Source organism: Gymnoscopelus braueri, assembly GCF_963280865.1.
Source record: "Gymnoscopelus braueri genome assembly, contig: SCAFFOLD_275, whole genome shotgun sequence".
NCBI lineage: Eukaryota > Metazoa > Chordata > Actinopteri > Myctophiformes > Myctophidae > Gymnoscopelus > Gymnoscopelus braueri.
Window position 1 is genome coordinate 18878 of NW_027660394.1, and position 22980 is coordinate 41857.

The following is a 22980-nucleotide window of genomic DNA, read 5'->3' on the forward strand; positions in this document are numbered from 1 at the left end:
TGTATTGATTTATTCATTGTGCCCTTCTTATTTAATTTGTTACTGAAAACATTGAAAATAAAAATAAATAAAAATGAGATCATGTGTTAAACTGGAAAATATTCTTTAATAAATACATAGACATTCAGATAAACCACAATAATAACAAATAAACACTGATAATATAAACACAAACACCAGGACAGATAGATAAAGTGTTATTCAAGGTAAAATAATTCACCCCATGTCTCTATGACGCGGTGGAGTCACGTGACCGTGGTGAGACGGACACAGATCCAACATGGCGGCCGTCAGGAGGACAGAGTTGTTTGTGTTTATGTTTCTATTGTTTAATGTTTATGTTTATCATCATGTTTACTGTCTTCATCCTCACACTCACTCTGTGGAGACATGCGACGAGCTGAGACTAGGACAATATCCTTTATTACATTAACATTCATGTTTATAAGGTTTATGATGTGTTATCTACATATTATTAATGTTTATAAGGTTTATGATGTGTTATCTACATATTATTAATGTTTACTGTCTTCATAAAGACCTGAGACTAGGACAATATCCTTTATTACATATTATTAATGTTTATAATGTTTATGATGTGTTATCTACATATTATTAATGTTTACTGTCTTCATAAAGACCTGAGACTAGGACAATATCCTTTAAGACATTAACATTAATGTTTATAATGTTTATGATGTGTTATCTACATATTATTAAGGTTTATAAGGTTTATAAGGTTGTATCTACATATTATTAATGTTTATAAGGTTTATATGGTTGTATCTACATATTATTAATGTTTATATGGTTGTATCTACATATTATTAATGTTTATAAGGTTTATATGGTTGTATCTACATATTTATAATGTTTACTGTCTTCATAAAGACCTGAGACTATAGGACAATATCCTTTATATACATTATTAATAACGTTTATAATGTTTATCATGTTGTAGGACAATATCATTTATTAATAATAATATGGATGATATGAACACGTTTCATAATGTTATGGTATTGACGTCTGATTTATGTCGTTTAAACAGTTAATATGCATTTATTTTTACATCATTTTATAATAATACAATGAATATGGTTTGGCTTAATAAGTTAACAATAACTATAGATTGTAGATCAGCAATTTTTTTGGAAGAGTGGGCACCTAGACATAGTGGGCACCTAGACATAGTGGGCACCTAGACATAGTGGGCACCTAGACATAGTGGACACCTAGACATAGTGGGCACCTAGACATAGTGGGCACCTAGACATAGTGGGCACCTAGACATAGTGGGCACCTAGACGTAGTGGGCACCTAGACGTAGTGGGCACCTAGACATAGTGGGCACCTAGACATGGTGGGCACCTAGACGTAGTGGGCACCTAGACATGGTGGGCACCTAGACATGGTGGGCACCTAGACATGGTGGGCACCTAGACATAGTGGGCACATAGACATAGTGGGCACCTAGACGTAGTGGGCACCTAGACGTAGTGGGCACCTAGACGTAGTGGGCACCTAAACGTAGTGGGCACCTAGACGTAGTGGGCACCTAGACGTAGTGGGCACCTAGACATAGTGGGCACCTCCTGATCAGATGAGAAAGTGAATGATCTTTAACATTCTATCAGGTATCTGTGTAAAGAACCAAAGATAGATGAATCCACACAAGAACCAGAGAACTGTAAGGACATGACAGCATGGGGTACGTACTGTGTGTGTGTGTGTGTGTGTGTGTGTGTGTGTGTGTGTGTGTGTGTGTGTGTGTGTGTGTGTGTGTGTGTGTGTGTGTGTGTGTGTGTGTGTGTGTGTGTGTGTGTGTGTGTGTGTGTGTGTGTTGTTCTATATATTTCAGTGGAGTGTCTACCTGTTATAGAGTATAATATATATTTATATATATATTTCAGTGGAGTGTCTACCTGTTATAGAGTATAATATATATTTATATATATTTCAGTGGAGTGTCTACCTGCTCCCAACATCAGCTGTCGTCTAGCCAATGGGTCAGAGTTCAAGTTCACTGGAGATGAGGTGGGATTCAACAAGACTGTCCCCTGTAGGAATGTGTAAGTTATTACATACATATACATACTGTACAATACTTTTTTTTTAATTTATTTTTTATATTTTTTATTATGGAATTCAATTTAGGTTTCACAGACATGATATATGCATGTACAGTTATATTTATATCCCCTTTTTTTTGTTTTTTACCCGGCATTGTCTCTGTATATAAAACAAACAGCCACGAAAAAGAGAAAAGAATATATGTATATATATATAAGCATACAGGTACTCACAGACTTGAAATATAATAAGAAAAAATACTGGGGAGTGTGTACACTGTTGATAGAAATAAGTTAAATTGAACAAACAGATTGAAAGAAAAAATAAAAAAAATTAACAGTGAAGAATAAAAAAAGATAGAAATAAAAAAAGAGGAAAAAGGAGATACTGTACAATACTATACTGTAGGACTATGCAGGTTATTACATACATATACATACTGTACTATACTGTAGGAATGTGTAAGTTATTACATACATATACATACTGTACTATACTATACTGTAGGACTATGCAGGTTATTACATACATAAACATACTGTAATATACTATACTGTAGGAATATGTAAGTTATTGAGTTTACAGGAGTGGATATTCATATTTTGTGTGTCATTGTGTATATTGTGTTATTATTAACCCTTTAAGACCTGGAACGCATCTGTGTCACTTCTTGATTTGAGCTAAAAAGCATTATTTTACACTTTTTGAGAAATTTTGAAAATGTGTGTAAATCTTTGAATATATATATATTTCTTAAAGCGGACATTTGTAACTCAAATCTTTGCTCCCTGGAACAACATATTTTGAGATGGGGGTCTGCGGCCAAATGCACATAATTTTGGGGGTCCTTGACATGGAAAGGTTTGAGCACCACTGATATAGAAACATACGTTTTTCAGAAAACTGTTAGGATTTAGAAGACATGTAGAATCGGCTTCAGGTCTTTATGGGTTAATGTTCCAGGAGTGGATATATTCATATAAAGTCATATTGTTATTAATATGTTTTCCAGGAGTGGATATTCCTATAAGGTAGCAGTAGCATTGTCTCTGTTCCTGGGCTGGCTGGGAGCTGATAGGTTCTATCTGGGATATCCTGCTTTAGGTAACGTACCAATAAACACCGTTTATCTTTATTACCATGACTACCCTGACATACTTAGACGCCAGGGTTCATGTGGTTACAGCGTAATCACAGCAGACATATTGTAAAGAAATTGGGAGCCTCTTCCTTACCTCCTTCACAGGTTGTTACCAATGATACTAATTTACGGGTCCATTTGGTTCCATTTGTACACTCTCAGAGTTGTGGGGGTCCTTGAAATTAATAAAGTGTGAGAACCACTGTGCTACACTAAATGGAACAGAGCCTTCATCAGTATCATTGGTAACACCTGTGAAGGGTGTAAGGAAGATGTCTTTACAATAATGTCTGCTGTGCACAGAGCCTGTTTGAACAGGAAACACCTTCACATGCGTTTCCTGTTCAATGATGGCTGATGAGCCAATCACAGTCATGGGAAAATGAACAGGAAACGGGGTTTATGTTCTTCACCTTCTGAAACCTGAGACTACAGTGATGTACAGAGTTCTGTTGTAACACCATTCTGTCTGTCTGTCTGTCTGTCTGTCTGTCTCTCTCTCTCTCTCTCTCTCTCTCTCTCTCTCTCTCTCTCTCTCTCTCTCTCTCTCTCTCTCTCTCTCTCTCTCTCTCTCTCTCTCTCTCTCTCTCTCTCTCTCTCTCTCTCTCTCTCTCTCTCTCTCTCAGGGTTATTAAAGTTCTGTACTGTAGGGTTCTGTGGTATCGGCAGTCTGGTGGACTTCATGCTCATTGCCATGCAGGTTGGTTTGAGATGTACTGTCTGTCTGTCTGTCTGTCTGTCTCTCCTACACTGTCTCTCTCTCAGCTGTCCTACTGTCTGTCTGTCTGTCTCTCTCTCAGCTGTCCTACTGTCTGTCTGTCTGTCTGTCTCTCCTACACTGTCTCTCTCTCAGCTGTCCTACTGTCTGTCTGTCTGTCTCTCTCTCAGCTGTCCTACTGTCTGTCTGTCTGTCTGTCTCTCCTACACTGTCTCTCTCTCAGCTGTCCTACTGTCTGTCTGTCCTACACTGTAACAATAATAGATATTAAAGTTATTTTCAGATTCAATTGTATTTGAATTGGTCAAACTCAATCAATAGAATACATGTTGAGAAGCATCGTCCATAAAACATAACAGTCTCAGATGTTTTATAAAACGTGCTAGTGGTCCTTTACACTGTTACGTTTGTCACTAAAACTATGACAAAACATGTCCCTCGACTAACTTGTTTCACTGACGAAAACTACTTAAAAAAATAAACAAAAACTAGGCTAAGGTGACTGAAACTATGAAATACAAATATAAATAAACAAACAAATAAAAAGCAGTGAGGGACTAGTGGAGAACTAAGCAGTCATGTTATGCTTGGTTGCCTGTGGGTGTTGGTAGCAGATCTACAAAGCAGACATTAAGACACCTTCAAGGCCTGCTAACATCATTTTTAATCGACTAAATGAATGTAGTCCCGCCGGGGACACTGTGGGCACTTGGGGCGTGTTCTCTCCTCCATGTCATCAGTGCCCATACCGAGGGGTGTTCCATATTGAAAAATATACTATCACCATATTTTTCAAGAAATATCACGATAGACGATATATATCACCATCATTTTTTTTATGTTCGTTTTTAGGATTATTATTTTATGATTATCAATAACATATATGATGATTCATTATATTATATGATTATACATTTTTTATAAGATATGATCATGGGGCACGTATAATCATTATATTATATAATATAATGAATCATCATATCTTATTAATTAATGTGTTCACAGACAGACAGGCTACATACAGATAGATAGATAGATAGATGGATGGATATAATATTAGTTTTTATGCTGCTGATAGATAGATATAGATATAATATTAGTTTTTATGCTGCTGATAGATAGATAGATAGATAGATGTAGATATAATATTAGTTTTTATGCTGCTGATAGATAGATAATCTATTCCTTTTTATCCAGCTGTTGCATCATGTGACATTCAGTGTAGGCTGCTTGATGGTGAGTTAGTAGTGTAACAGACTGCTTCAGACAGAACATCTGACAGTCAGTGGTGGAATGTAACTAAGTACATGTACTTAAAGGGTAAGACCACTTTAGTAGACGTTTGGGTTGTGTAGTTACCTTGCCATGATGTAACTCCAAAGGTGGGCAAGAAAGAAAAAATAATTGCTCCATTGATTAGAAATTGATAATTCAAAATATGCTCCTCATTGACTTACATTGTACGGTAAAACAGCTCTCAAAGTCACTCTTTTAGCACATAAATGAACCCAAACATAGCTGATTCAGACAATATAGAGCATCACCAAACCCAGTACTGTTTGTTTTTTTAATAAAAATGTCAACTTCCTGTTGATTTTACTATTTGAAGATCTGGATCCGGATCCGCCGATCCAGTCCGGGTTTTCTACTTATTAAAAATGGCAAAATCAACAGGAAGTTGACATTTTTATTTAAAAAAAAAACAGTACTGGGTTTGGTGATGTTCTATATTGTCTGAATCAACTTTGTTTGCGTTCGTTTTTGTGCTAAAAGAGTGACTTTGAGAGCAGTTTTACCGTACAATGTAAGTCAATGAGGAGCATATTTTGAATTATCAATTTCTAATCAATGGAGCAATTATTTTTTCTTTCTTGCCCACCTTTGGAGTTACATCGTGGCAAGGTAACTACACAACCCAAACCTCTACCAAAGTGGTCTTGCCCTTTAAGTAGAAATTTGAGGAATTTTCACTTTACTGGATTATCTTAAATTTTCAGTACTTTTACTTCTACTCCACTACATCTGAGGCAAATATTGTTCTTTTACTCCACTACAATTTAGTTACTTTGTAGATTTGTATTATTGCAAAACACGCATTAACCACTTTATCCCTATATACTTCGGCTATTTGAAAATAGCCGATCTACAAGCTCACAACGCGTCGCGACCCGTTGTGAGCTTGTGAGTATTTCTGCATTGCAGTACTGATACTTTTACTTAAGTACTTTTTCCACCACTGCTGACAGTAGCCTAGTATTACACCTACCTACCTAGTAACAGTAGACTAGCAGGTCACACAATGGATCATTGATATGCATATGCATCCAGCTAATGTTAATTCATGGTGTTGACAAGCTTTTGTAAGCGAGCTACGAATTGTTGTTTTTAATCGATGCGCGAGGTCCGTCGATCCATGTGCGTGCGTGCACTCTTTATGCGGGGATACCTTGGCTGTTTCACCCGCGTTTGGTTAAAAGTTATATCGAGTGACGTTCGAACATTGCTAACTTTGCAATTAACTTTAGTTTGCACCGTGTCGGTTTTGGAATATCCAAATGAGCCTGACTCTCCGTCCATTACTGCTGTTGTGCAGACTGACATAGCGACGATTCCCTCGCTGCCAAGAAGAAAGGGGGCGGGGACTTTGGGAGCATTTGTGATGAACACAACAGATCTTCAAGCAATCAGTGCGGTCCGGACGTGCGGTCGAGACGCGTTGTTGGCTTGTAGATCTGCTATTTTTGGAAACCGTCTACTACAGAAGTAAAAATTAAGAACTGCAAATCATAGAATGTGAGTGCACACTCTATGACTGAGTGACTCACTTTATGACGATAGATACGATATCTCTGAAAACGCATATGGTGGGGACATTCTATCGTCTCGACGATAGTTATCACAATATCGAACACCCCTACCCATACCCTAGGTGGGGTTGGTGAAAGGGCCTTTCTGTGTGGAGTTTGCATGTTCACCCCGTGTCTCCTAGGGTAGGTACCCTCACAAAAAACATGTAGTAATCCTGGTCTCTATACTGCCTCCCCCTGGTCAGCCGGGGCGCCTAATGGAGGGGAAAGGAACTGGTTGGAATAACGTGTTCCTTCCACGCGCTACGTCCTACCGGGGAAACTCCCCCCTGTCAGGTGATAAGAAGCTACGTCCTTCCGGGGAAACTCCTCCCTGTCAGGTGATAAGAAGCTACGTCCTACCGGGGAAACTCCCCCCTGTCAGGTGATAAGAAGCTACGTCCTTCCGGGGAAACTCCTCCCTGTCAGGTGATAAGAAGCTACGTCCTTCCGGGGAAACTCCTCCCTGTCAGGTGATAAGAAGCTACGTCCTTCCGGGGAAACTCCTCCCTGTCAGGTGATAAGAAGCTACGTCCTACCGGGGAAACTCCCCCCTGTCAGGTGATAAGAAGCTACGTCCTTCCGGGGAAACTCCCCCCTGTCAGGTGATAAGAAGCTACGTCCTTCCGGGGAAACTCCTCCCTGTCAGGTGATAAGAAGCTACGTCCTTCCGGGGAAACTCCTCCCTGTCAGGTGATAAGAAGCTACGTCCTACCGGGGAAACTCCCCCCTGTCAGGTGATAAGAAGCTACGTCCTTCCGGGGAAACTCCTCCCTGTCAGGTGATAAGAAGCGGCCTGCTCACTCCTCATGCGTTGAAGGAGGCATGAGCTCAGTTCTGGGATCTCCCCAGGTTGGCAGAGGGAGAGTAGCGCCCAGGATTACCTAGGCAATTGGCACTGGGTGGAAAAATGGGTTACAAAATCGTCGGACTTTTTTTTTTATAAAACTGCAACCAGATTAAAACTAAAAAAATTCAACTACAAAACTAAATGAAATTGTATTTAAAAAAGACAAAAACTACGTCAAAACTTGCTGTCAAAATTAACACAAATCACACATTGAGACAAAACATTGCCGTTGTGAGATTGTTTCTTTTGCTTTACTCCCTCCCCTCATATGCATGCAACACACACACACACACACACACACACACACACACACACACACACACACACACACACACACACACACACACACACACACACACACACACACACACACACACACACACACACACACACACCTCCTCTTCATCATGGTGATGTTAAAAGCAGTTCAGTGTAAGTGATGAAGACAGGGTGTCTGTGTGACTGATGTTTGTTCTAATGAACTGACTGAACGCAACACAATGGACTGATACACCTGACTGATGGACAGACAGGCCAGGGTGACCATCTGTCTCTCTGTCTGTCTGTCTGTCTGTCTGTCTGTCTGTCTGTCTCTCTTTCTGTCTGTCTGTCTGTCTGTCCGTGTCTCTCGTCTCTCTCTAAGATTTATACCTTAGTTGAGCGCCAGTGTAAATAGCAGATCTACAAGATATATATATATATATATATATATATATATATATATATATATATATATATATATATACGTATATATATATATATATATATATATATATATATATATGTATATGTATATATATATATATATATATGTATATATATGTATGTATATATATATATATATATATATATATATATGTATATATATATATATATATATGTATATATATATGTATATATATATATATATATATATATATATATATATATATATATATATATATATATTACAGATGGTAGGACCCTCAGACGGTAGTAATTACATCATAATGTATACGTTACAGGGAAATTGGAGAACCAGGGAAATTGGAGAAGGCGCGCTCGTTTTTACCACCCACCCAGGCAATTCTGTAGAATCAACACTAGAGGGAGCCACGAATGCAAGCCACGAGCCAGGCTTCCCAACTAAAGTGCACAAACATATATGGCCGCGACCACACACACACGCACGCCCGGCCACGCGCTCATGCTTTCAATATGGTTTATTGAAAGCATGACTGTTAAGATACTTTTATTGTGTTCTGGCTTTTAACATATCACACACACACACACACACACACACACACACACACGGATAGTGATCCATGAAAAGATATATTCTGTCCCTATCGGTTCACAACTCGGACGGCGCTGATTCGACTAGCAGACCTTCGGCCGGTCGGCGCGGGCACTCGCGCCTGGAGGCGTGAGGGCGCGCCTCCTCGGCCTCAAGCTCTGCTGAGTCGGCGCGCCTCCGTCATGGACAATAACTATTATCACGTGTGCGTGTGAACGCGTGTTCAGCGTTCCCCTAGCGTTGCTTCCTGGTTGCTATGTGGGGGGGAACAACAAAAGCCAGGTCCGCGTCGCATCAAAGCCCCGCCTCGCGGCGCCGTCTCCTCCTCCTCCTCATCACGCCGCCGCCTAACATCAAAGCCCCGCCTCGCGGCGCCGCGTCCTCCTCCTCCTCCTCCATCTCCTCGCGAGCCTCACGTGATAAACCCTGTCTCGAAAAGCCCCGCCTCGCCCGTGCCTAAAAACGAGCGCACCTTCTCCAATTTCCCTGGTTCTCCAATTTCCCTGTGACATATATATTACAGATCGTAGGACCCTCAGATGGTAATAATTGCATCATAATGTATATATTACAGATGGTAGTAATTACATCATAATGTATATATTACAGATGGTAGTAATTACATCATAATGTATATATTACAGATGGTAGTAATTACATCATAATGTATATATTACAGATCGTAGGACCCTCAGATGGTAGTAATTACATCGTAGATTACTACGGAGCCAGACTGACCCGACTGTCCATCAACAACGAGACCTTCAGGAGGACACAGTTCTCACCATGAAGGTACAAATAACTACCTTTAGAAGTACTCTCATATTGTCAAACATTTCAGATTGTAAAGTAAATGTAGCATAATGTATCATAGTAGTAGCATAGCATAGTAGATGTAGCATAATGTATCATAGTAGTAGCATAGCATAGTAGATGTAGCATAATGTATCATAGTAGTAGCGTAGATGTAGCATAATGTATCATAGTAGTAGCATAGCATAGTAGATGTAGCATAATGTATCATAGTAGTAGCATAGCATAGTAGATGTAGCATAATGTATCATAGTAGTAGCGTAGATGTAGCATAATGTATCATAGTAGTAGCGTAGCATAGCATAGTAGATGTAGCGTAATGTATCATAGTAGTAGCATAGCATAGTAGATGTAGCATAATGTATCATAGTAGTAGCGTAGATGTAGCATAATGTATCATAGTAGTAGCGTAGCATAGCATAGTAGATGTAGCATAATGTATCATAGTAGTAGCATAGCATAGTAGATGTAGCATAATGTATCATAGTAGTAGCATAGCATAGTAGATGTAGCATAATGTAGAAATACTGTAGTCTGGTAAACCATCCATAATCATGTGTCCTCTGCAGACACATGATGATGTGAATTCACACCACCATGGTTCACCAGGCTACATATAATACTGTGTTTTAAGGCCTGTATAGAATATTTTACTTGAGTAAAAGTAGTGAAATAAACCAGCGCTCCTCTTGTTAACTAAACACTTCTCAAAAGAGAGTGAATACCAACAGAATATTGCAAGGGGATTTTTGGCAATTATTTTGGGGTTGCTACCCTGCACAGTTAGCTGTGTTGCTCTTTCGTACCTCGTTGTGAAGGAGACTAATCAGTATTTACAACCATATAAAATACAATATTGTTATTATTGAAGGGGAGAAATAAGTTTCATAACATATTGAAATAAACATCTTAGACAATAATTAACAACAGGAAGGAGTTAAACTAACATCCCTGTCTGTCTGTCTGTCTGTCTGTCCATCCAGGGATGAAGTGGAGTGTCTTCCTCTGAATGCTGGCATGTACATAGTGAATACTGGTCTACACCAAGATGTTACACACACACACACACACACACACACACACACACACACACACACACACACACACACGTAAAGTACTGATCAAAGGTAAACAGAACAGGAGGTTTTCCAGTTGAACTGGAATGTGTCAAAAGCTGCTAGAGTTTGAATTAATTGTTCTCTCTGGAGTATGTACATAATAATAAATAATTACTGTACAATCATCCATCTGTATCACACACACACACACACACACACACACACACACACACACACACACACACACACACGTTTGTGTACTGTGAGGGCCTCAAACGTTTAGGACGGCATTGATAATAGCTGAAAATAGCCAAAGAATTACCAATCTACAAGCTCTGTGTTTTGGTGTCTAATTCTAACCTGAACCTTCACTGTAAATTCCATAAAACATCCATTTCTCCTGTGAGGACCAGGAACAGTGTCCTCAACTATCTGCATTTCTGAAATAGCACTATATACTACACACACACACACACACACACACACACACACACACACACACACACACACACACACACACACACACACACACACACACACACACACACACACACACACACACACACACACACACACACAGCGCACTGTTTATTGATGTATAGGAAGTTGTGTTATTTTGTAAATAAAGTGTTTTCTTTTCCTGGAGAATCTACTCACGTGACTCTTTTTGTTTTTAAGGAACTTATCTTAGAGGGGTTTGACCAAGCAGTGTGATGTCATCAACGTATGATGTCATCAATTGACAATGTAGTCATTTATCCAGAACAAGGTAAACACATAGAATACAGAGAGGCAGTGTAGTGTCTCAGTAAACTATAGGATCATAGAATACAGAGAGGCAGTGTAGTGTCTCAGTAAACTATAGGATCATAGAATACATAGAGACAATGTAGTGTGTCAGTAAACTAAACTATAGGATCATAGAATACAGAGAGGCAGTGTAGTGTGTCAGTAAACTATAGGATCATAGAATACATAGAGACAATGTAGTGTGTCAGTAAACTATAGGATCATAGAATACATAGAGACAGTGTAGTGTCTCAGTAAACTATAGGATCATAGAATACATAGAGACAATGTAGTGTGTCAATAAACTATAGGATCATAGAATACATAGAGACAATGTAGTGTGTCAGTAAACTATAGGATCATAGAATACATAGAGACAGTGTAGTGTCTCAGTAAACTATAGGATCATAGAATACATAGAGACAATGTAGTGTGTCAGTAAACTATAGGATCATAGAATACATAGAGACAATGTAGTGTGTCAGTAAACTATAGGATCATAGAATACATAGAGACAGTGTAGTGTCTCAGTAAACTATAGGATCATAGAATACATAGAGACAATGTAGTGTGTCAGTAAACTATAGGATCATAGAATACATAGAGACAATGTAGTGTCTCAGTAAACTATAGGATCATAGAATACAGAGAGACAGTGTAGTGTCTCAGTAAACTATAGGATCATAGAATACAGAGACAGTGTAGTGTCTCAGTAAACTATAGGAACATAGAATACAGAGACAGTGTAGTGTCTCAGTAAACTATAGGATCATAGAATACAGAGACAGTGTATTGTCTCAGTAAACTATAGGATCATAGAATACAGAGACAGTGTAGTGTCTCAGTAAACTATAGGATCATAGTATACAGAGACAGTGTATTGTCTCAGTAAACTATAGCATCATAGAATACAGAGACAGTGTATTGTCTCAGTAAACTATAGGAACATAGAATACAGAGACAGTGTAGTGTCTCAGTAAACTATAGGATCATAGTATACAGAGACAGTGTAGTGTCTCAGTAAACTATAGGATCATAGAATATAGAGAGACAGTGTAGTGTCTCAGTAAACTATAGGATCATATAATACAGAGAGACAGTGTAGTGTCTCAGTAAACTATAGGATCATAGAATACAGAGAGACAGTGTAGTGTCTCAGTAAACTATAGGATCATAGAATACAGAGAGACAGTGTAGTGTCTCAGTAAACTATAGGATCATAGAATACAGAGAGACAGTGTAGTGTCTCAGTAAACTATAGGATCATAGAATACAGAGACAGTATAGTGTCTCAGTAAACTATAGGATCATAGAATACATAGAGACAGTGTAGTGTCTCAGTAAACTATAGGATCATAGAATACATAGAGACAATGTAGTGTGTCAATAAACTATAGGATCATAGAATACATAGAGACAATGTAGTGTGTCAGTAAACTATAGGATCATAGAATACATAGAGACAGTGTAGTGTCTCAGTAAACTATAGGATCATAGAATACATAGAGACAATGTAGTGTGTCAGTAAACTATAGGATCATAGAATACATAGAGACAATGTAGTGTGTCAGTAAACTATAGGATCATAGAATACATAGAGACAGTGTAGTGTCTCAGTAAACTATAGGATCATAGAATACATAGAGACAATGTAGTGTGTCAGTAAACTATAGGATCATAGAATACATAGAGACAATGTAGTGTCTCAGTAAACTATAGGATCATAGAATACAGAGAGACAGTGTAGTGTCTCAGTAAACTATAGGATCATAGAATACAGAGACAGTGTAGTGTCTCAGTAAACTATAGGAACATAGAATACAGAGACAGTGTAGTGTCTCAGTAAACTATAGGATCATAGAATACAGAGACAGTGTATTGTCTCAGTAAACTATAGGATCATAGAATACAGAGACAGTGTAGTGTCTCAGTAAACTATAGGATCATAGTATACAGAGACAGTGTATTGTCTCAGTAAACTATAGCATCATAGAATACAGAGACAGTGTATTGTCTCAGTAAACTATAGGAACATAGAATACAGAGACAGTGTAGTGTCTCAGTAAACTATAGGATCATAGTATACAGAGACAGTGTAGTGTCTCAGTAAACTATAGGATCATAGAATATAGAGAGACAGTGTAGTGTCTCAGTAAACTATAGGATCATATAATACAGAGAGACAGTGTAGTGTCTCAGTAAACTATAGGATCATAGAATACAGAGAGACAGTGTAGTGTCTCAGTAAACTATAGGATCATAGAATACAGAGAGACAGTGTAGTGTCTCAGTAAACTATAGGATCATAGAATACAGAGAGACAGTGTAGTGTCTCAGTAAACTATAGGATCATAGAATACAGAGACAGTATAGTGTCTCAGTAAACTATAGGATCATAGAATACAGAGACAGTGTAGTGTCTCAGTAAACTATAGGATCATAGAATACAGAGACAGTGTAGTGTCTCAGTAAACTATAGGATCATAGAATACAGAGAGACAGTGTAGTGTCTCAGTAAACTATAGGATCATAGAATACAGAGAGACAGTGTAGTGTCTCAGTAAACTATAGGATCATAGAATACAGAGACATTGTAGTGTCTCAGTAAACTATAGGATCATAGAATACAGAGACAGTGTAGTGTCTCAGTAAACAATAGGATCACAGGTAAACCATGAACCTAGCATCAGTCTAAACAATATAAAAAATAATAATCTCTACATTGAAACTATAGGATACCAGGTCAACTAATGAACCTGGTATTTGTCTAAATAACATGCTGTCTAAATTAACCTTGTACTGTACAGTCATCAAGGCTGTAGGTCAAGTCTTACAGGCTGGAGGTGGAATCTGAAGAGGTGAGTCTTCAGATTACGGCGGACATTTTGGAGTGAGTCTGCAGTGTGATGTCACTGTGATGTCAGTGTGATGTCACTGTGATGTCAGTGTGATGTCAGTGTGATGTCAGATGTTCAGCGTCTACAAGCCGCTGCATATTTCAACTTTTTACGTGTTTTCATAAATGTACCCATTAAGACCGGGAACGCATCTGTGTCATTTTTGGGCGGTGTAACCGCCCCTATAAGTGGGGTTGGGACATCACATTAGTATTAGTTTCCTGCACTGTGATTGGCCCAGCTGGCCCAGTTAGCAGTACTGTGATTGGCTAGCGAGACACATGATGACATTAATAACCTATAAATAAGATTATGGACTTCCAAAAATCAATTTTTTTTGGAAGTGAGCTTCCATCACTATGATGACCACACCGCCCACTTCACACTGGGTGTGATTTTTAGATTTATTTGGCTATTCAAAAATAGCAGATCTACACGATCATAGTGCGGCACTGAGTGCTGCGCTATGAGCTTGTAGATCTGCAATTCTTTAAGAAAAAATTATAGTGAAAATGTGTGCAAATCTTTGAAAATATAAAAATATTTGACTAAAATCTTCGCTTCTGGGTCCCTGGAACAAATCATTTTGAGATGGGGGTCCGCGGATAAATACATATCATTTTTGGGGGTCCTTGACATGAAAAAACAATTGAGAACCACTGATATTATAGCAACATATTTTTTTTCAACAAAACAAAACAAAACAAATATATATATTCAAAGATTTGCAGCAAGTTTTCACAATCTTTAAAAAAAAAATGTGCAGATCTGCAAGCTCATAGCGCGGCACTATGAGCTTGTAGATCTGCTATTTTTGAAAAAAAATCTTGAAAATGTGTGCAAATCTTTGAATATATATTTTTTAAAAATACTAAAATCTTTGCTTCTGGGGGGTCCCTGGAACAAAATATTTTGAGATGGGGGTTTGAAATTTCAGATACCCAAAGTAAAAACTGATTCCTGTTATCAACAATGTATTTTTCGTATATCCGAAAAATACATTGTTGTCCAGTGGTGTAAAGTAACTAGGTATGTTTACTCAAGTACTGTACTTAAGTACAACCTTGAGGTACTTTTACTTTACTGGAGTATTTCTACTCCACTACATCTCAGAGGCAAATATTGTACTTTTACTCCACTGCAATTATTTGAAAACTTTAGTTACTGGTTACTTTACAGATATAAATTATTACATTATAAAACACACATTAACCACTTCAATCCTATTTTATACCTAGGCTATTTGAAAATAGTACTACAAGCTCACAACGCGTCGCAACGCGACGCGTTGTGAGCTTGTAGATCTGCTATTTTCAAACAGTTTAGTACTTTTACTTTTTGTACTTTGAGTAAATTTTGATACCAATACCTTTGTACTTTTACTGAAGTAAATTTGAACACCAGACTATTACTTGTAAGGGCGCGCTCTCACCAAAAGTTGGCTGGCCGCTGTTAAACGCAGGTTGTGCGCGGCCACAGTTTTTTGCAGCCAGCGGATTCTAAAATTCATTCAAATGCAGTATTGATACTTTTACTTGAGTAAAACATTTGAGTGTTTTTTCCACCACTGCTTCTCATCATGCAGCTCTGTCCCTGCTGAAGACGTAGAACCCTGAAGGGTCCATATAGAACCGTTTGTACCTTCTGGAGAGTTCCATTAACACTAATGTATTTTATTATGGTGGGCTGTGTGTGTTTGTGGTTTAACCAGCTGTTGTGTGTTAACTAACTGCTGTTTATGTACCATTAACAAACCACACACACACACACACACACACACACACACACACACACACACACACACACACACACACACACACACACACACACACACACACACACACACACACACATGCTTCAAATTGTTCTAGGTCTTAATGCATCTACGTCAACCACAAGTGAGTGTGTGTGTGTGTGTGTGTGTGTGTGTGTGTGTGTGTGTGTGTGTGTGTGTGTGTGTGTGTGTGTGTGTGTGTGTGTGTGTGTGTGTGTGTGTTTGTTTTCTGGTAGAATGCCAATTCTGAATTGTCTCTCTCTCTGGTTGCAGTTCTCCTTTCTTCCCACAGGAGGCAGTGTTTCTATATACTGGTCTCTAGAAAGTGATTTCAAGTGACTAACCTTTCAACAACCTGAACCAAGTCAAATCAAGTTCATTTAAGAATATGTGTTAATTTTAGTTAATTTTTATTATAGACTTTTTTCACTGACGAAAACTATTTTATTCACTGATGAAAACTAAGCTATGATGACCAGAACTATGACTAAATATATTGACAATATCGTCAACAAATAAAAACTAAATGTTAGAGAGGGACTAGTGGAGAAGAGATCCAGTAGAACTAAGACTAGTGGAGAAGAGATCCAGTAGAACTAAGACTAGTGGAGAAGAGATCCAGTAGAACTAAGACTAGTGGAGAAGAGATCCAGTAGAACTAAGACTAGTGGAGAAGAGATCCAGTAGAACTAAGACTAGTGGAGAAGAGATCCAGTAGAACTAAGACTAGTGGAGAAGAGATCCAGTAGAACTAAGACTAGTGGAGAAGTAGTCTCGAGTAGCCATACAACTATTCCACAATCTACGAATGTTATATAGAGTCGGGATCTACACCTCCTGAAATCCGAGAGAGGAAACTGGCACTTACGTTCACGAAAATATATATTTTTAAATAATTGCATTTTAGTTTTCAATGTCCATTTCTGCTAAGCAGCAAGCTATATATACTTAGGTGATTTTGATTTATATTATGATAAAATTTGCGCGACTGTAAAGACGAAACGGAAGTGGGTGGAGGCTTCACATCCGCTTCACATTTTAATCATGATCAGAGATTCTGAGTCCCAGACTGTATGACCGGAAACATTTGAACATTGTGGGAGGAAGCAGTCTGGCCACGCGAGACTAGTGTTGAAGAGATCCAGTAGAACTAAGACTAGTGTTGAAGAGATCCAGTAGAACTAAGACTAGTGTTGAAGAGATCCAGTAGAACTAAGACTAGTGTTGAAGAGATCCAGTAGAACTAAGACTAGTGGAGAAGAGATCCAGTAGAACTAAGACTAGTGTTGAAGAGATCCAGTAGAACTAAGACTAGTGTTGAAGAGATCCAGTAGAACTAAGACTAGTGTTGAAGAGATCCAGTAGAACTAAGACTAGTGGAGAAGAGATCCAGTAGAACTAAGACTAGTGGAGAACAGATCCAGTAGAATTAAGACTAGTGTTGAAGAGATCCAGTAGAACTAAGACTAGTGTTGAAGAGATCCAGTAGAACTAAGACTAGTGTTGAAGAGATCCAGTAGAACTAAGACTAGTGTTGAAGAGATCCAGTAGAACTAAGACTAGTGGAGAAGAGATCCAGTAGAACTAAAACTAGTGGAGAAGAGATCCAGTAGAACTAAGACTAGTGTTGAAGAGATCCAGTAGAACTAAGACTAGTGTTGAAGAGATCCAGTAAAACTAAGACTAGTGGAGAAGAGATCCAGTAGAACTAAGACTAGTGGAGAAGAGATCCAGTAGAACTAAGACTAGTGGAGAAGAGATCCAGTAGAACTAAGACTAGTGTTGAAGAGATCCAGTAGAACTAAGACTAGTGTTGAAGAGATCCAGTAGAACTAGGACTAGTGTTGAAGAGATCCAGTAGAACTAAGACTAGTGTTGAAGAGATCCAGTAGAACTAGGACTAGTGTTGAAGAGATCCAGTAGAACTAAGACTAGTGTTGAAGAGATCCAGTAGAACTAAGACTAGTGGAGAAGAGATCCAGTAGAACTAAGACTAGTGTTGAAGAGATCCAGTAGAACTAAGACTAGTGTTGAAGAGATCCAGTAGAACTAGGACTAGTGTTGAAGAGATCCAGTAGAACTAGGACTAGTGTTGAAGAGATCCAGTAGAACTAAGACTAGTGGAGAAGAGATCCAGTAGAACTAAGACTAGTGGAGAAGAGATCCAGTAGAACTAAGACTAGTGGAGAAGAGATCCAGTAGAACTAAGACTAGTGGAGAAGAGATCCAGTAGAACTAAGACTAGTGGAGAAGAGATCCAGTAGAACTAAGACTAGTGGAGAAGTAGTCTCGAGTAGCCATACAACTATTCCACAATCTCCGAATGTTATATAGAGTCGGGATCTACACCTCCTGAAATCCGAGAGAGGAAACTGGCACTTACGTTCACGAAAATATATATTTTTAAATAATTGCATTTTAGTTTTCAATGTCCATTTCTGCTAAGCAGCAAGCTATATATACTTAGGTGATTTTGATTTATATTATGATAAAATTTGCGCGACTGTAAAGACGAAACGGAAGTGGGGGGAGGCTTCACATCCGCTTCACATTTTAATCATGATCAGAGATTCTGAGTCCCAGACTGTATGACCGGAAACATTTGAACATTGTGGGAGGAAGCAGTCTGGCCACGCGAGACTAGTGTTGAAGAGATCCAGTAGAACTAAGACTAGTGTTGAAGAGATCCAGTAGAACTAAGACTAGTGGAGAAGAGATCCAGTAGAACTAAGACTAGTGTTGAAGAGATCCAGTAGAACTAAGACTAGTGTTGAAGAGATCCAGTAGAATTAAGACTAGTGTTGAAGAGATCCAGTAGAACTAAGACTAGTGTTGAAGAGATCCAGTAGAATTAAGACTAGTGTTGAAGAGATCCAGTAGAACTAAGACTAGTGTTGAAGAGATCCAGTAGAACTAAGACTAGTGTTGAAGAGATCCAGTAGAACTAAGACTAGTGTTGAAGAGATCCAGTAGAACTAAGACTAGTGGAGAAGAGATCCAGTAGAACTAAGACTAGTGTTGAAGAGATCCAGTAGAACTAAGACTAGTGTTGAAGAGATCCAGTAGAACTAAGACTAGTGTTGAAGAGATCCAGTAGAATTAAGACTAGTGTTGAAGAGATCCAGTAGAACTAAGACTAGTGTTGAAGAGATCCAGTAGAACTAAGACTAGTGTTGAAGAGATCCAGTAGAACTAAGACTAGTGTTGAAGAGATCCAGTAGAACTAAGACTAGTGGAGAAGAGATCCAGTAGAACTAAAACTAGTGGAGAAGAGATCCAGTAGAACTAAGACTAGTGTTGAAGAGATCCAGTAGAACTAAGACTAGTGTTGAAGAGATCCAGTAAAACTAAGACTAGTGGAGAAGAGATCCAGTAGAACTAAGACTAGTGGAGAAGAGATCCAGTAGAACTAAGACTAGTGGAGAAGAGATCCAGTAGAACTAAGACTAGTGTTGAAGAGATCCAGTAGAACTAAGACTAGTGTTGAAGAGATCCAGTAGAACTAGGACTAGTGTTGAAGAGATCCAGTAGAACTAAGACTAGTGTTGAAGAGATCCAGTAGAACTAGGACTAGTGTTGAAGAGATCCAGTAGAACTAAGACTAGTGTTGAAGAGATCCAGTAGAACTAAGACTAGTGGAGAAGAGATCCAGTAGAACTAAGACTAGTGTTGAAGAGATCCAGTAGAACTAAGACTAGTGTTGAAGAGATCCAGTATAACTAGGACTAGTGTTGAAGAGATCCAGTAGAACTAAGACTAGTGGAGAAGAGATCCAGTAGAACTAAGACTAGTGGAGAAGAGATCCAGTAGAACTAAGACTAGTGGAGAAGAGATCCAGTAGAACTAAGACTAGTGGAGAAGAGATCCAGTAGAACTAAGACTAGTGGAGAAGAGATCCAGTAGAACTAAGACTAGTGGAGAAGAGATCCAGTAGAACTAAGACTAGTGGAGAAGTAGTCTCGAGTAGCCATACAACTATTCCACAATCTCCGAATGTTATATAGAGTCGGGATCTACACCTCCTGAAATCCGAGAGAGGAAACTGGCACTTACGTTCACGAAAATATATATTTTTAAATAATTGCATTTTAGTTTTCAATGTCCATTTCTGCTAAGCAGCAAGCTATATATACTTAGGTGATTTTGATTTATATTATGATAAAATTTGCGCGACTGTAAAGACGAAACGGAAGTGGGGGGAGGCTTCACATCCGCTTCACATTTTAATCATGATCAGAGATTCTGAGTCCCAGACTGTATGACCGGAAACATTTTAACATTGTGGGAGGAAGCAGTCTGGCCACGCGAGACTAGTGTTGAAGAGATCCAGTAGAACTAAGACTAGTGTTGAAGAGATCCAGTAGAACTAAGACTAGTGTTGAAGAGATCCAGTAGAATTAAGACTAGTGTTGAAGAGATCCAGTAGAACTAAGACTAGTGTTGAAGAGATCCAGTAGAACTAAGACTAGTGTTGAAGAGATCCAGTAGAACTAAGACTAGTGTTGAAGAGATCCAGTAGAACTAAGACTAGTGTTGAAGAGATCCAGTAGAACTAAGACTAGTGTTGAAGAGATCCAGTAGAACTAAGACTAGTGGAGAAGAGATCCAGTAGAACTAAGACTAGTGAAGAAGAGATCCAGTAGAACTAAGACTAGTGGAGAAGAGATCCAGTAGAACTAAGACTAGTGGAGAAGAGATCCAGTAGAACTAATACTAGTGGAGAAGAGATCCAGTAGAACTAAGACTAGTGGAGAAGAGATCCAGTAGAACTAAGACTAGTGGAGAAGAGATCCAGTAGAACTAAGACTAGTGGAGAAGAGATCCAGTAGAACTAATACTAGTGGAGAAGAGATCCAGTAGAACTAAGACTAGTGGAGAAGAGATCCAGTAGAACTAAGACTAGTGGAGAAGAGATCCAGTAGAACTAAGACTAGTGGAGAAGAGATCCAGTAGAACTAAGACTAGAACTGACACACACACACACACACACACGCACACACACACGCACGCACGCACGCACGCACGCACGCACGCACGCACACACACACACACGATAAGCAGAACAATTGAGAAAGAGAAGTGATTTTATTGTCTGAGGTTCCCCAGGACTCTGTACTTAATCCGCTCATTTTTCTTTCCCCTCTACACCAATTCTCTCTGAAGAGAATCGGTCTAGCAGATCTACAAGCTCACGAAGCATAGCGGATGTATACGTCCCCAGAGTAGGGACACTGCTAGGGTTCAGGTGGTTCAAAGTATCCAGGACAAAGTGTCCTAAAGGTGAAAGGAGAGCTGTTCTGCTGTTCCACAGCCAGTGGTGTAAAGTAACTAAGTACATTTACTCAAGTACTGTACTTAAGTACAGTTTTTAGGTATTTTTGGGGCGGTGTAGCCGCCCCTATAAGTGGGGTTGGGACACCTCATTAGCTGTATTGTGATTGGCTCATTAGTACACCCCTAGGGTTGTGATTGGCTGACTCTATTGGCTGACTCTATTCAGCACTGTGATTGGCTAGCGAGACACATGATGACATTAATAACCTATAAATAGGATTATGCACTTCAAAAAAATCATTTTTTTTTTAAAGTGAGCTTCCATCACTATGATGACCGCTGTGATGACCACACCGCCCACTTCACACTGGGTGTGATTTTTACTTTACTGGAGTATTTCCAATTGTCAGTACTCTAACGCAACTTAGGAATGATCCCTCGACTCTGATAGAAGGAATGGACAGATGTGACGTCATCCCAAAAAACGTCACTTCCGTCCCAGTCCTATATTAGGAATTCATTTTTTGTTGTTGTGAAAACGAGCCGTTTTCGACGGGCGATAGCAACAAAATGGCCGATTGCGGTAAAAAAAAAGAATCTCCGGTGGATAGACGAGACCCTCCCCCCAGACACTCTGTGTTTACATCAGCGTGCACGTGGTGGTTTCTGCGGCTCACCAAAGATCGTCAAAACAAGGTAAAAAAAACGCTGGCACCAGCGGATGAAGTGGATGAATAATACCTGGCAGTGAATGTGTTAATCTCAAATTCACTTCTTTTATGCATATTTTCCTCCAACTCTGAATGTGTTTTGCAGATCAGTCTGATTTCAGATCAACACCGAGTGTTTCTCAGTCCATGTGACACAGATCTGTGTTTTCAGGTGTGCAACCATAGCATTATTAACCACTGTTAAGCCATGGTGGGCATGTCATTATAGGACAAACATTTTTTTTCCCTCCCAAGGTAGCACATTTTTTGGAAATGACTTAAATATTTCTCATGAATGTGTTGTTAGTTGTCATTACACACACATCCAGGCCTTGGTCGTCCCACACGAGCTGCCGTAGTCTCGTCAATCATGTTTTGGGGTGAACATTTGGCACAACTGCCAATCAAAGTGACTGTAGCCTACTAGCCAATCACAGCGCGTCTTTTCCAGGACTTGAAAAAAACACATAACAGCTGTTGGTCTGTTTAGCAGACTACGGACTACAGACTACAGACTACAAACTACAGACTACAGACTACGGTGGATCGTGTGGGACAACCAAGGCATGGATGTGTGTGTAATGACAACTAATAACTACTAATAACTAATAAAATAAATAACGGTGCCTCACAAAAACATTATACAGTTGTGAGCTTGTTAGATCCAACATTTTCACAATTTTGTAAATGGCTTCAGTGGAATCTTTGCCACCCTCTATTCTTTCTGAAACCACGCCTCTGCGTGCGGCCGATCCATATAA

At 39.0% G+C, this 22980-nt stretch overlaps 1 protein-coding gene across 1 annotated transcript; it reads left to right on the plus strand.

The window, feature by feature from the left end:
* Window positions 1-644: 644 nt before the first annotated feature.
* LOC308081600 (TM2 domain-containing protein 1) lies at window positions 645-11427 on the plus strand. Its single transcript, XM_080457964.1, has 7 exons — window positions 645-655; window positions 1638-1711; window positions 1964-2072; window positions 3086-3177; window positions 3841-3914; window positions 9584-9696; window positions 10701-11427. Exons 2-6 carry the CDS (start codon window positions 1699-1701, stop codon window positions 9692-9694), a joined length of 399 nt encoding a protein of 132 aa, XP_080314090.1. The 5' UTR covers window positions 645-655; window positions 1638-1698; the 3' UTR covers window positions 9695-9696; window positions 10701-11427.
* Window positions 11428-22980: the final 11553 nt, after the last annotated feature.

Coding starts and splice junctions, on each gene's coding strand:
- LOC308081600 (XM_080457964.1), top strand. Junction 3,178..3,840: donor TCTGGGATATCCTGCTTTAG/GTAACGTACCAA, acceptor TCTCTCTCTCAG/GGTTATTAAAGTTCTGTACT. Junction 3,915..9,583: donor TCATGCTCATTGCCATGCAG/GTTGGTTTGAGA, acceptor TATATATTACAG/ATCGTAGGACCCTCAGATGG.